This window comes from Castor canadensis, chromosome 15 (genome assembly GCF_047511655.1).
Source record: "Castor canadensis chromosome 15, mCasCan1.hap1v2, whole genome shotgun sequence".
Classification (NCBI taxonomy): domain Eukaryota; kingdom Metazoa; phylum Chordata; class Mammalia; order Rodentia; family Castoridae; genus Castor; species Castor canadensis.
The window spans coordinates 94,260,364-94,275,378 of record NC_133400.1 but is presented as its reverse complement, the minus strand read 5'-3'; the positions used below and the strand labels follow the sequence as shown (position 1 = coordinate 94,275,378).

Here is a 15,015-nt window from a genome sequence, read left to right as displayed (position 1 = left end):
TTGATGGTTGGTTCCTGAAGCAAGTGTAGCCAGTGGCAAGAGAAATAAAGGTGTTAGTCCTCTCCAGTCCTAGTCTAGTGTCTCCAACCTTTATAAACTCCCTTTCAACTTAGCAAAGGGGTACAGACACAGGCTGCAGAGGGATTAAAAGCTGTTATTGCCTTTGTAATGCCCCAGTCTTTCATCATTCCTTTTTCCATTCTCCTTTCCATCTCTCTTTGCTTCTCCCATAAACACTCATGGTGCCTGTTATATGCAGGTATTGACATGTCAGACACTGAATGTATTATGTAGATTAAGACGTGGTTGCTGTCCCTCAGGTGAGATTTTGGAGGGAGGAATAAATTGTAATGAGGAATGAAGGGCTCCTGAGGACACATGAGACCGCACAGCTAGCTCCACATGTGTTATTTCTAGACTCAGTACACTTGTTACAGTCTCTGATGATATGCTTTAACAATTGGCTCTCAAAAGAAAAAAAAAAAAGCTTACATTTGTAGTTTTTGCCTGTTTTCATGGTGTAAACACTATTACCACAGCAATTTTTGAGCTACCAGTATGAAGTCACTGACTACAGATTTGGGAGGAAATAAAAGAAGTTTGGGCAGCAGCAGATTACTTTACAGTGTTTCCTTGCTCACAAGCATAAATACTAGTAAGAGTAGTGGAGGTAATAAGGGTTTTATTTTGGGGGGATGCTAGGTCAGTGGATTACCACTGAGCTATACCTCCAGTCCAAGTGATGGGTTTTGAGTACCTTCATCTTAATATAATTTATTTAGTTGTAAGTTTAAGTAATTTAACTTTTAATAATGACTTTTAAAACTGCTTGAAAACTTAATAATTAGCTCTTGAGGACCTAGCTCTTTCCCACATGCTGGTATTATACTGGGTACTGTGTATCATGGTTATAGTTTTTACAGCCTAGTGTGTCCTCCCACCGTTTTATAGACTGTGACTTCTATGTCTTTGTGTCCTCAGAGCTCCATTCTCCAAAGAGCCTTGAGTGTCATGAATTCATTGAGTTACAATGTTTCATCTGCATTTGTGTATGAAAATCCTTTATTTTGAACATTATTTAAGCCCGAGGTTGAATTTTTGTTTCTGTACAGGATAGAAAACAGATGAACACATACATTATCAGATGGTCTCTTTGTGAAGCCTTTGTACAAATAATGCATATTACAGATGCTTATGGACTTGAGTCATTAGCATAACATATGCTCCTGCTCAAAAATGGCAAATGTGCCCCTGTTCTAAAATAGCTCGTGCTCGGCATTTGCATCCTTATCTCATGCTCAGGGTCTGATTATGGCAGAGGCACAAGGACTGCCATGCCAAAGGATGTGTTTCAATGCCAATTGCTTTTGCCTGACCCAGACAGGACTGTTCAGAGCTGGTGCATTATTTCTGTCATCGCCATGGTCACCATTGCCCTGTCCTCATCATCATTACCAACAGTCACTGTTTATCACGGGCTATCATGTGCATCTCACTGTGACAGACACCATGCAAATGAAGTGGCACCAACGATCTCTTGAAGGTCAGAGCTGAGATGCAGAAGCAAACACATCCCTGCCATTCCAGTGCAGGAGACAAGGTGGGTAATGGGGTGGGACCCTAAAAGAATGACCCTACAGCTAGGCAGGGAGCGGGGGCACAGTGGGTGACACAGGGGGGAAGAGGCCAGTTAGTGGAGAGCCTCAAAAACTCTTCAGAGTGTGAGTGGAGCTAAGGTGAGATGCTCAGCCAGATAGGAGGATGAGAGGGAGAGAGAGAGACAGAGAGGGAGAGAGGGAGGGAGGGAAAGGGGAGAAGGAGAAAGAGAAAGAGAAAGAGAGAGAGAGAAAGAGAGAGAGAAAGAGAGAGCCAGAGGGAGAAAGAGGAATGACAGAGGGAAAGAGACAAAGGGAGACAGATACAAAGAGGGAGACAGGGAGACATGGAGGCAGAGACAGAGATAATGGAGAGAACAGAGGGTGGAGGAGTGATGAGAGAAAGCAAAAGAGTGAGGAGGCAGAACAGAAAGCATAGAAAGTGGAAGGTGGGGAGATGGGCTTTGAGGTGACAGATTGAAGGAGTGAGGAGACATCTTCAAGCTCCTACTGGGTATCTCCCCCTTCTCCATTGTACCCCTCTATCCCATCTCTAACTACCTGGTCACCAGATCTGGGGAAAAGGAACTAGGTGAATGGGAAGAGAGGATGAAACTACTGACTTTGAACATACTTGCACATGTGGATTAATTCCCAGGCAAATTCAGGGAGAGTTCTCATTTCTTCTGGTTAGAGCCAGGGACGTTACAACTTTTATTTCTCTTTACAACACAGTCTAGAATCTTCCTCCATGTAAGACACCATTTAAAAATCCCTGGAGGGGATGCAACGTGGACTTTTATTTTTCAAGGTGATTTTATTAAAAAGAGAAAGACCTGACTTTAGAGCATTACCATTGAGAGACCTCCAACAACAAACACAGGGCAGGTTTTGTAACCGTGTTTAATTTACTGTCTATTGATGCTTAAGATCCCAGAGACAACAAAATTTCATTTCTGTAGTGTTAACTTCATTTTTCTGGGAGTCAGAGAGTTAATTTAGAAACCCAAATGCTATCTTAGGGTACCAAGAGAATTTCTGTTAAAGTGAATATTGCTGCTTTTTTCCCCCTTTCACTCCATGCATAGATGAAAACATTACAAAGGAGGAATGCATTTTCTTCTGAAAGATGAGCTATTTGGTGACTATGGGCTGCTCCCTTTGATACAGAATTCAGTGCTTTGATTTACTGTCATTAAGTCATCTCCTTACTATACTGAACCAGGAGCAATCAAAGCCACGGATGTAAATGGCGCCATTTTTTCCTGTAGTCACTTGGTAATTTCCCATGAGAATCTGGAATCACTGCTGTCAGGGGCTGATGTTTTCTCTGCCCTGTAGCCCCAGGAAGCCTCCAACAGGCAGCCGAGGGGTGGAGCCTGAGACAGGGGTAGAAGGAAGAAGTCCCGAAAGGCACCCTCTTCCCTCCTGGGAGCTGGGATGCTGGCTTTTTCCCTGGGTTCTGCACTTCCTGGCATTGCCTGATGTTCCTGCCTTGGACCTCATACACAACTAAATTCTCTTCACCCCTGGGCTTTGCGTTCCCCTCTCCAGATGAAAAGCAGCCAGTGGACCAGTCCTTGAGGTCATAATAAGTAAATAAATCCATTCAGTTCATCCACAAATATTTGTCGAGCATATAAGATGTGCCTAGTTTTGTATAGGTACTTGGGGGTGATTGCATTTTAACTGGGATTACAGGAGACAGCTTTGCCCACCCCCATTTTCAATCCCCAGATTCTGTAGTGGTGGTGGGAAGCTGAGGACCTCACAGGTACAAAATGCTTTCTGTATTAGCTTGCAATTGCCTTAGGTGATGTCATTGGGTTTTCCTGGGTCCTTATTTTATTTTTTTATGGTACTGGGGTTTGAACTCAGGGCCTCATGCTTGCTAGGCAGGTGCTCTACCACTTGAGCCACTCCACCAGCCCTCCTGGGTCCTTAGGCCATTTTTCCCCTCTTCCCCAACCCTTCTCCCTTCGCATCCTGTGAGACTAACCTCATCACCTGACTAGTTTCAGCCACAAATATGTCTATGTAGGTGGTTTAGGGGCACCAATGTCATTAGAATTTGGAGGCGTATCCTTGCTTAGAGACCGTATTTGCATAAAACGCTCTGTTTTTATTTGGCTTATCAACTATAGATTAATACATTTATCAAAGTTTCCAAATGATCATTAGATTCACTTTTTACCTAGTTTTTTTTTTTTTTCCTTTGCAGTACTGGAGACTGAACTGATGGCCTCACTCTTGCTAGGCAGGTGCTCTACCACTGGTGCCACATCCCCAGGCCTTTTGCTTTTAGTCTGATTTTTAGATAGGGTCTTGTGTTAACTTTGCCTGGACTAGCCTCTGACTGAGAGCCTCCTACCTCCACCTCCTGAGTAGCTGAGACCACAGCTGTGCACTACCACACCTGGCCCTTTGCCCAGGTTTTTTATGACCACCTTATCATGTTGTTATTGTCATGAGTGGCTTTGGGGGAGTGTATGGCTCTTTCAGAAAAACTTAAGCTGCTGTTCCGCCTCCTGCCAAAGCGTACCCTACAACTATTTTCCAAACTTTGACTTGAGGTTGGTGGTGGATGGAGGGTGGGTCTTGGGCATCACAATGAGTTTGAGGAAAGTGGTGTGGTTTAGGCTAGCTTGGAGCCTCCTTCCAAATAGCAGGTGCCTTGTGAGGGGGCTGAGAGGGGGCTGCCCTGTCTGCAAATTCCTCCTCCTCTTGTTCAACCTGGTCTCTGAGACCAGTAGAGGAGACTTTTGAAAATTCTCCTAAAAGGAAGGTATCTTTGGGAAATAGGAGAACAGCAGAGTCCCACTTAGCTGAAGGTTAATGTCTTTCCTTAGGCAATTGTCAGGCTTTAGTGTAAAGTAAGTGGCCTTATTTCAAATGCTGCCTTTGCTTCTCAATCAGTTCTGTAGCTGGACTTAACAATGACCAGGTATTTTATGTGTTTGCAGCAGGAACTTGACATTGCTAGGAACTTGCTTGCTCAAGGCACTTTTGCCTCAAGGACATGGAATGAAAAATGTGCCTTGGTCATTGAAGACAGGCACTGCCTTAGGCATCTAGCCTCTTAATGGTATGTGATGTGTTTCTCTGACTTCATTCAGGACCATGAAATGGCTTGGAGCCTTCTGTTTGTCATTCTCACAGAGGACCACAACCGACTTTTGGAAGTAGATAGGTAATGAGGCTCTTACCTGGCGATCTTGTCTGTGCAGGACATTGTGACTAGCTGCTCCCCTAGCAGGATGCCGTCCCATGTCTGTACTGAGCTGGGGCCCCGGACAGGGACTGTCCCCTCCCCGGACTCAATCTTGGTGCGCAGGTGCCCTCGGAACTTCCTGACGATGTGTTTGCTGCTGTTCACTAGGAAAGAAGAGGTGGTGGTGAGAGGTGGCAGGGACACTTGTGAAGAGACACAAGGGTTCTGTGGGTTTGCTGTGGATTTGAGACGTGAGAGAGGAGGAGGGAACTGACAGAGACCATGTCAGAGGGCCTTGGAGGGAGCTGAACAAGGGGGCAGGTTTTGGAAGTAAATGCCAGAGTGGGAGGAATTTCCTTATTTCAAGAGTGACATGGTTAAGAGCTGGGGTCCTGCACAATGCTGCTTTCCCTGGGTCAGCTGATTGTGCTATGAAGGGCAGAGAGTAAACATCTCAGAAACTTTGCAGGCCATACTGTCCTGTTACCATTGCCCAACTCTGCCACAGAAGCACAAAAGCAGCCTTGGATGACAGGTCAATGAATGAGCCTTGTTGTGCACTGAAACTTGAACATATAATTGAACATATAATTTTTACACATCACAAAATGCAGCTGGTCCTCCCTGTCTACCAGCTATGCATTTGTGGATTCAATCAACCAAAGATAAAAAATATTTGGAAAAAGTTTGTATCTATACTGACTTATTCCCTAAACATGGCAGCAAAACAGCTATTTACATTGTAGTAGGTATTACAAGTAATCCGGAGATGATTGAGAGCTTATGGGAGGACATGCATAAGTTATATAAATGCAAATACTACATCATTTTATGCAAGGGACTTGAGTATCCTTGGATTTTTGTATCTGTGGGGAGTTTGGGAGCCAGTTTCCCATGAATACTGAGGGATGTCTGTATTATTATTTTCACCTTTTTCCACCATTTAAAAACTGCAAAACCATGCTTATCTTTTAGACCATATAGGAAAAGGTGCTGGGTGGGTTTTGACCCTTACATTTATTTATTTTCTTTCTTTAAAAAGATTTTGTGTATTAAGTCTGGATTATATTGTACTAGAGAAATGGTTAACTCCTTTGCATACAAATTATGCATAAAAGAGCACAGTGATTCCAACATTTACATACATACAATAAGATAGATGAATGCTGAACACTTTCTTGAAAAAGTTTCTGTTTAAGTTTTGGAAGGTGTGTAGATAGAGTTTCTCCTTCATTTGCTCTATAAAGTGCTGAATAGTAGACACTTGAGTTTTTATGGGAACTTTCTCCTACAGAGATTAATTTCCAGGGTGCTTTCTTATTGGTTCTAAGAGCCGAAGTTCTTTCAGCACACTTTCATAGTACCTAAAGGCTATCTTTTGGGAAGAAGGGTTGCTGCACTTCCTGGAGAAAGAAACTTTTGGGGGTGTTTCAGACAGCTTTTTCACCCTAGAACTCACCAGATACCTAATGAGATCCAAGTTGGGTTTGTCTGTAAGTGATCCTTAGAAGGAAGAACCAAGGGGAAAACAAGTGCCCATAACTCCCCAGGTAGAATGACATTCTCTCTGGGATTGGCACTGGGAATTGTATGACAATGCTGATAGTGTGATAACGATGACGGTGCAGACAGTAATGGTGATGACAGTGGTGATAAGGACAGTGATGTTGATAGAGGTGGTGAGAATGATGGTGACACTACCGCTGCTGGTAATGATGAGTATCATGGTGGCATGATTGTGGATATGGCAATGATGATGGGTAATGGTGAGTATGGTGATGAGGATAACGGTGTTGACAATGATTATTAGTATGATGGTGATAATGTAGATGTGATGACAATGATGATGATGGTGATGACAAATTAAACATAAAATAATTCATATGACTCAAAAAATGCTTGAACAAACCTTGAGTTTAACCTGAGTTTTTATGTCTTCCAGGTGGAGTATTTGTTAAATATCAGCTTTCTGTGGCAAGCAGAATGGGGAGTGGAGGAGCCAGCATATCTCACAGCTTCTACAATATTTCCCCAATGTTAGGGACTTTACTCCCTAACCTCCTCAGTTGGGAGGTAGTTTCTCAGGGAATATGGTACTTACTCTCCTCTATTTGCATTGTAGTGTTCTCATACTCTCCCTATGTGTCAACTATCATGTCATCTTTTAAGTGTCCAAAGTTGCTCATTGTATTGTAAAGTCTTTCTAAATTCCTACCATCTGTTAAGGTCAAGACAATGGGAAGTCTGGCTTGAATTAACAATGGTTTCTAGGAGTCAACCCAAAGTGTTTAGACTAGATTAATTTTACCTCAAGAGCCAGGTGTGTGAGACATCCCCGAGAGTCTTAATTTTGGAGCAGTTAAGTCTCCAGCTGCCTTCTCTAGCACACTCCCTGATGAGCTTGATCAGTCCCAGGGCGAGTTGAAGAGCTGATGAACTCCTAGAACCCGCTTCCTCTGACTCCTTCTTGGTTAATTGCAAGAGGCAGGAGGGAGTTGAAAATGCCTCTTCAAGTAGAAATGCCAAATCTAACTAGAGACTTCTGGGGACTGAACTTAATCTTTAGTGGATTTATAGTATGTCTCAGATGGTGGGGCTATGGAACGTTAAGATGCTGCTTGTCGTGTATAAATGTCCCAAATCCACTGGAACATTGCATTCCAATTTTGATAGTCCAAATCATTGAACTCTTCATTATCATGATTATAACCTAATGTCCATACCTTCTGGGATTGACATTAAGGTGACTTAGAGTAGCAATATGTTTTAGAAAACTACTCCAAGTGAATATTTTGTTTTTTTAGGGAAGAGTCAAAAGATGACAATAAATGATAATTAAGTAAATAAATCCTCTAGGGAGCTAAGGATTTATCTAAAGAGCAATGCATGGTTGCTACGATGGCATAAGGGAGAGAGAGAGAGAGAGAGAGAGAGAGAGAGAGAACTGAAAGCCAAAAAAAAAAATCCACAAAGGTATAAGAAAGAAAGAAAATATCTTTAAACATTAAATAAACATCACATTTTCAAACTGTCTTAAGATAGGTATATATCTATGAGGCAATCCATTATTTATTATAGTAATAAAATCTACAATTTTTGCCATGTTGTCATGTAGGTGATCCTAACCTTATTGTATGGTGATGTCAAATTATAAATCATTAAAATTTATTATCTTACAATGCATGAAAATTATCATATATTGCATATTTCTGTAACTTAGTAGGAAATTTGCAGATAAGAATATAAGGAACTGAGATGTAGATTCCCTTACTTCTTATGGAATTTGTCTTAGTTTCCTAAATTGTGCTATGTAATAAATGTTCTGGTTTAGAATGAGTGTACTAGGCATTTACCATGAAATCATATATATATATGTATGTATGATTCTGCTGTTTTTTCATGGCATCTTGTGGGAGATACATCGGGGAATTTTATCTGTTAACTTCTTGGAAAATGATAGTGGGAACTGAATTTACCAGATTATTTAAAAATCAGGCCATATGCAGTGATGTTGGTAATTTGGGAGGAAGATAGGCTAATCAGCTGCAGTGAGGTGCTCTGGATCTTTATATTCTCTTAAATTTAGGATCTTACCAGAATGGCCTCAGTTCTAGCCCAGGCCTCCAGAGCCATTAAGGAAATAAGGTTGCTTTCTGAGAGGCTGGAGGGAGCCTCATCACTCCTTGGTGGAAGCTGGTGTCCTTAAGTATCTTAAGGACAGTCATCAGAATCCCAGCTCTGACCTAGGAACACAAAGCATGTTGACCTGGTTGTGAAGAAATAACTTTTAGGCATTTGTCTCCATTTTGACTGACTGTGGCCTCTCTGAGTCCAGGAGGAAGTCATAGGATTTAGCAGTTTTGAGTTACCTGAGATAAGTGGAGTGGTTCTGGGTTGTGTGAGATCAGTGACCACCATTTTCAAAGGCTGTTGCTAAAGCAGCTTTCCCTCACAGTGCGTGTGATGGACCAGAAGAAGCCTCTTCCTCCTGCCCAGTGTACAGCAGGTCAGGGATCTTGCGCAGAGCTCTGCCTGGCCTTTGCAGACACACTGCCAGACTCTCCTCTTCCCCAGATCTCTCCACTCAGCCACCAAGAAATAAGTGCCCAATACAGGTGGAAGACCATTAAGGGGGTTTAAATCCAGTGGCTCAAAATATAACTAACATTCAGAATACTCCCAATCCTTAGACCCCACTCCTCCCTCATGCACCTTGGTCAAAGGGAGTCTGGAGGGACCTGAATCTAAAAAGCTTCTTAGGTGATGCTGATAGACAAACCTGCTTTGGAAACAACTGAATTGAATACATTCCTAAGCTTGCAGTCAGTATTTCTCTCAAAGCATCATGGACTAATTGGCACTGATACAAGGGATGGAGACGTTTTGATCTGTTAAGATAAGTGATTTGGTGGAAAAAACAGAACTGAGAAACTGAGAATTTCTGCAGCTACAGGCCTCCCAGGAGACTGGGGCTCAGTGGTAACACCAGTGTCCTCATGTTGTCTTTTGGACCCAGAACCCCTGAACCTGGCCTCAGGGAGTTGGGATCATCTAGTAGACTTTGACCCATAGGGTCAGGGAACCCATAAACTTTCTGAGCTGTCAAAACAGCTGTGAGGCCAGAAAGGTCTCTGATGGAAGGCTGTCACTCTGCACCTTGTGGGGAGTTGGAAATATGTTCCTAGAAATTCCAAGTGAGGCTCGGGTCTCTCACAGGTCATCTGGTTATGTAATACTTGTTTTAATGATTGTTTAAAACTTCAGAAAAATTTTTTTATTATGCTCTGCATAAAAGGGCAGGGGATGATCTATGTTACCGCTTTAAAGTTCTGGATTTCTCTTAGACGTGGACATGTGGTAGCTTTCTTTGTGGACATTGACATTCAGAGCCTGTTGAGTGTTTGTGTGTGTGCATCTTGCTATGCATGTGTGTTTGTGTGTGCATGTGTGCTTATGCACATGTGTGCATGAAAGAGGGAGGGGGAAGGGGCTAGAGAGAAACACAGTGTGGGGAGGCAATTCTAGTACAACTGTGGCTTGATAAAGTTTAGCATGTGTCAGGCCCCGTGAGATGTATGATAGCTCTGTGTAGACCAAATGCAGAAGTGAGGAACAAACAAACGAACAAACAAGCAAAGTGATCAGGCCAGAGCAGGCGCTATGCTGATAGTGGGTGAGGAGGCAGAGAGAACCTTGGGAAGACTGAGAGCTGCAGTCCACAGCTTCCTTTGGTTTGGAATGAGCTTAGGCCCTTGATGAGCACTCAGTGGAATGGACAGGGTATCTGTGCCCTGCAGCCTCTGCATTTGTGGGCAGAATGATATTACAGGTGATCTTTGGGAGACAGCAGGTCCAGAGAACATGGATTCCAGGGCTTTGTTTAGGAGCGTGGACCTGGGCTGGTGGTCCAGTGAGCCTGGGGTCTCTACAGGTGAATCTGCGGAGGGTTAATGGTGCTGGCTGCAGACCTCTGGGACTAGGTAGATGGGAGTTTTCCCAGCTTCTCCATCTAAGTCTTTCTGCAGGGGCCTTGTCACCATAGGCTCTGCCCTCTGGTTGGCCCTGGCAGGAGCCTCTCAAAGCAAAGACCTTGTCACTTGCATTCCCTTATCTAGCAATCTGACTCTTCTTAAAGGGTAACAATGAAAAACCTGCATAAGTGAGCAGCAGGAGAACTGCTCACTCTTTTCTTGTAAAGCACTGCTCAGTAAATTACTTTAAGGTGGGAATTGCAGAAGCTGTTCTGCTGCCTTCCTTAGTTGGTGCGAGAGATGCTAGGCAGTCTCTGAAGGCTCCTTCCAAGCAGAAGAGAGTAGCCATTTGGCTTTTCTTGCCTTTACTGGGTGAATAAGGGGAAAGCAATGTATGGCTTTTGGCTGAGGAGTACAGTTTACCAAGTTGCTGTGTGCCTGCCTTCTCTGAACTCGCCAGGTGGGAAGAGTCAGGAGATATCAGCCTAATTTAGAGGCAGAAAGCAGGCAGTAGCAGCACTCTCTTGCCTGACATATCTGCAGCAAAAATGTGGGGGAAATGCTTTATTTTTTTTTTTCTTCCACCAGCACCTGCCACTTCTTAAAAGCACCATGAAATAAAAGACATCTGTGTCTGAAAGTGCACCTCAGGGGGCCACTGTGGATGTATTTGTTTGTTTTCTAAACCACCGACATTAGAAGTTGAAACTGAGGGCTGGATCAGCCACAGTTGGTGCTTGATGTACAGAGACATGGGAAACCCAATGAGCCAGAACTGTCCCCAGGGGAGACCAGGAAGCCTCAGGCATGGCCAAGGTTCTTGCAGTCCTCACTCAGCTTTTTCCGGACTCCTGCTGGGGACACATGGGCCAAGGAGGAAGCTGGATAAAGTAGGGCTAGTCCCAAATGTCTCCAAGGATTTTTCCTTCCTCAGTCTGAGGACTCTTAGGCTGAGTCTTTGTAATGCCAAACTTTTCCAGAGAAAATGGAAAGATAATTCCTAGTAGCCGTCTGTTGGGAAACGGATCAAATTTCATGATTTTATTGAGCAGGTTGCTATTATGTAGATCCAGCTGGGGGGACATTTCCAAGGAAATATTTTCCTTCTTTCTGTTTCAGAAAGCTACACAGTAGAGAAGCAATAGCCTGTGTGATCTTACAGGGTCTGTCCTGTGCCCACTTCCCTCTGGGGTAGCTCTGGGTATCTCTCTCTAGCCCTCTTACCCTTCTGGGAACAATTCCTTAAAAAATTTCTGATAGTTAATGGGTTCCCTTTTTAAACTCTCAATTCCACCTGATTCTCCCATTTGCTTTCCAAAGGATGTGAAAATGTCCCTGAGAATGGCCTTATGGAGAATTCCCACCAACAATCTCCAAAGGAGAAAGCCATGGAGTTCGAGGAAAGTTGTCACAAAGGAGAAAGGAGTTCCAGTCTGAGGGTTAGAGAAACAGCTAAACTGACGTCAGGTTAAGAAACACTACTTTCTCCCCTATGTCTTCTTTCTCTTTGGTGGAGACCCTCATCACAAGCCTGGAACACAGCAGACACTCAATAAATGTTCATTTTTCCTGGCCTTGGTAATTAGAACAGAAGTGTAGCTGCCCATATGAGGAAAATCGAAGGCCAAAGCCACCCTTAATAATGGGGCATTATCCAATGTGTTTCTACTGGGGATTTCCTCAGAGCACAGAATATACTTGCTGATGTTTCAATCCTTATTAGAGCTAGATCTGTCATGGTATATCATGTGTGTGTGTGTGTGTGCATATATACATATACATATATATATACATATACATATATATGTTTTAATTTTTTATAAATATTTAAATATTTTGATAGAATGAAAACCACAAAATATCATATCTGGGTGAAGAAATACATATACATATATTAAATTTTTTCTCTTTGGCATACTAATTTTATTTCCTTATATATTTATATATTTATATTTCCTTATATATTTCAATATATATACCCCCTACACACATACTTATTTTTTTTGTCTACATAGGAAGATTTTTCCTAGACTTGGAAATGTGTGTGTGTGTGTGTGTGTGTTGTATACACTTATACATATACTCATGTATGTACAATATGTATGCAAGTCCCACATAGAATTTTGTAAGGTGAGGAGGAGTGAGCCCTTGACACGTTCTGTTTTATGAGGAAGAAGCCATCAGCAACACCAAAGGGAAAACCCACCCTGTCCTCTAACCCTGGAACACACAGTGTTACCAGTGTTTGCTGATGGAAGGTGACTGGGAGGGGTGAAAGTGCATGGTTGCTTCTTGTGACTCCTCCATTGAAACACTCTGGCTGGACAGACCTGCCGAGGGGCTCAGCAATGGGAGTGCGCCCTTAACCTGGGTGGCACTTTTGCAGAACCTCACTCCCCACTACCTTCATTCTCCCCAAAATTGTAAGTAAAAGCAGTTTTTGCAGAGCCAGTTTGACTTTTCTTCCACCCTATGTAATTCTCATTTGCCCTCTCCCTTCCATTTTCCAGCCTGGGAGGTAGGGACTGTCTGTCCTATTAAAACAAAGCAGAGAACTATGGCAATTAAATAGCTAATTTTAGATGCAAACTACTTTTCCGCCATGATCTGGGCATCTCAGGCTAAGATTTTGGAGTTATGATTACCTAGCTAATTTGGAACTGTGATCTCCTTCCAGCGTCTTAGAGCCATGGCCCGCTGCACGCACGGGGCGCCTGGGCCAAGCTAGCCTGGGACCTAGTCCAGCTTGGCACAGTTTACAAAAAGCAAATGTGCGGTCTCTTACCGTCAGTGGTGATTTCGTAGGGGGAGTTGAGCCTGGCGTCCCCGCAGGGGGACGTGCTCACGTAGAGATGGAAGAGGATGTTTTCTCGAAGTCTGTAGCCTCCCTCCTTTAAACGCACGAAGATGGACCGCTCCGAGTCCTCGCGCCTCTTGCTGGGGACACAATGAAGACGCGGGTCATTTACTGCAAACCAAACCCCAAACCTTCCAACCAGGCGAATCATTTTGTTCTGTTTCCTAGAGTTGTTCCCCAGTTTTTCTTTTTTATCCCCTCTACTCAGACCGTGTTTGCCCCTTGCAGGACCAGATTGCAATGAAACCACGTGAAAGCAATCACAGCCAGTGAAGAGCGTGCCATTCTCCCCCTCCCGTAACGTTTACATTTTAGGTTTATCTTTTACAAAGCCAGCAGTTACCATTTATAAAACCGCAATTCTGTGGATTAGCAAACACTCTTCATGGCAGTATCTCGCGGTGGACTGTTGACTGGACAGAGCCTTAGTGGGCCACACTTGTGTGTATTGAAGAGGGAAAGGGACTTTAAAGGTGGAGCTGGGCTTGGGCACCAGAAGGACTAGATGAAAACAGTAAACAGGGCAAATCTGCTTTTTTTTTGCATCCAACTATGATCCAGGGCGAATCTGGAATAAATAAAGCTCCTGAATCTTGAAGGGATAACTGGATCTTTTGCTCCAGGAAACTCTCCCCGTTGCAGCCCTAAAACTCAAACCTAAGGGCTTCCCCTTCCTTGAGGTGGGGAGACCCTGCAGTGGGCATTGAACCAACGTGGCTGCTTTTCCTTGCCCAGATTCTGTTTTCCTTGGTTTCTGGCAGTCTACTTTCTGCTAGTCTTGCTGTTTCTACATATTCTGCCCCACTGGTGATGGATTCTGTGGTGCTGGGTCCTGAGATGTCATCATAGGCGGCAGAACAGACATTGTCTCCCCAGGAAATCTTTGAAGTGCCTAACAGCTCCTTAGCTGCGACCTGCCCTCTCTTTACTCAGGCATACCCCTTGGGGACAATGGAGCCTCCTCCAGAGCTCCATCCGGGTCTCCCAGCTGTGGAGCATGGTTTGCAGTGATGCAAACCTTGCTTCATCTTGCTGGCATTTGCAGTGCAGGGATGGGGTGCTGTTGTCTTTGAATTCCTCCCAGCAGGAGGCATAGCACTGGGCACACAGCCAGCTTCTGGCAAACATTGGCCTGATTGCCTTCTATGACACAAACAGGAACTAGGGTACTCGGAAATATTTCCGGTTGAGCAGTTGGATATTCCCACATTTTGAGAGGTTTCCAGGTCTGTTCCCCTACGTTCAGCCTGTCGGCAGGACTCCTGGAACTGATGTGGCAATATATCAGGCTGCTGCCTGCCGCTCAGAGGCTCAGATAAAAATTAATTGAGTGTATTAAGGTATTGCTTTTATCTGAGTCTGTTTGGCATATATTTGGGCCTTTCTTCCCTTTGTGTGGCTTCTGCACATGCTAATGGGCCTGAATGAGTCACTCACTAAAGTCCCCCCTGAGATTCCACTTTTAGTGAATTTGAAGAATACCACTTAGAAGGATAAGAAAAGGCAGCTGGAAGATGCAAGGCAGGAACGTTCTGGCAAAGAGACCCACAGCAATCAAAGCACTGTGACTAAATAGCTCAGTCCAGGAATGCATCGGAGACGTCATACACTCAAATCCACCTGCGTTTCTGCTCATGTCTTAGACAGGGATGTCAGCCCATCTGTGACAGTCTGCCTCTTCCTGCCATGAGAACACTGGAAATTCCACTGTTGGAGCACATTTCTTAGGGTCTGAATGGCCTTATTAAAATGCATCTGCAGGTGGGGCCAGGAAACAGGCAACACCACAAAACCCTCACTGCCACTTTAGTTACCTTCCCTGAAGACAAGGTCTAGTGATTGCAACATATTTGGGAATGTGGAGGTGTGGGGAGAACTGAA

The 15,015-nt window shown here is 43.8% G+C and overlaps 1 protein-coding gene across 6 annotated transcripts in view; it reads right to left on the bottom strand.

Annotated features, from left to right (window-relative positions):
* Adarb2 (adenosine deaminase RNA specific B2 (inactive)) overlaps positions 1–15,015 on the bottom strand; it is a 512,182-nt gene that overhangs the window by 33,258 nt on the left and 463,909 nt on the right. For all 6 annotated transcript variants that reach the window (XR_012442201.1, XM_074056752.1, XM_074056753.1 and 3 more), the window contains 2 exons: positions 13,063–13,214; positions 4,802–4,970 (listed from right to left, as the gene is read on the bottom strand). Coding sequence is in view for 5 of the 6 variants with exons in the window: in XM_074056752.1 (XP_073912853.1) it covers positions 4,802–4,970; positions 13,063–13,214 (321 nt within the window). In the remaining variant the exon portion in view is untranslated. The remainder of the gene's footprint in view (positions 1–4,801; positions 4,971–13,062; positions 13,215–15,015) is intronic.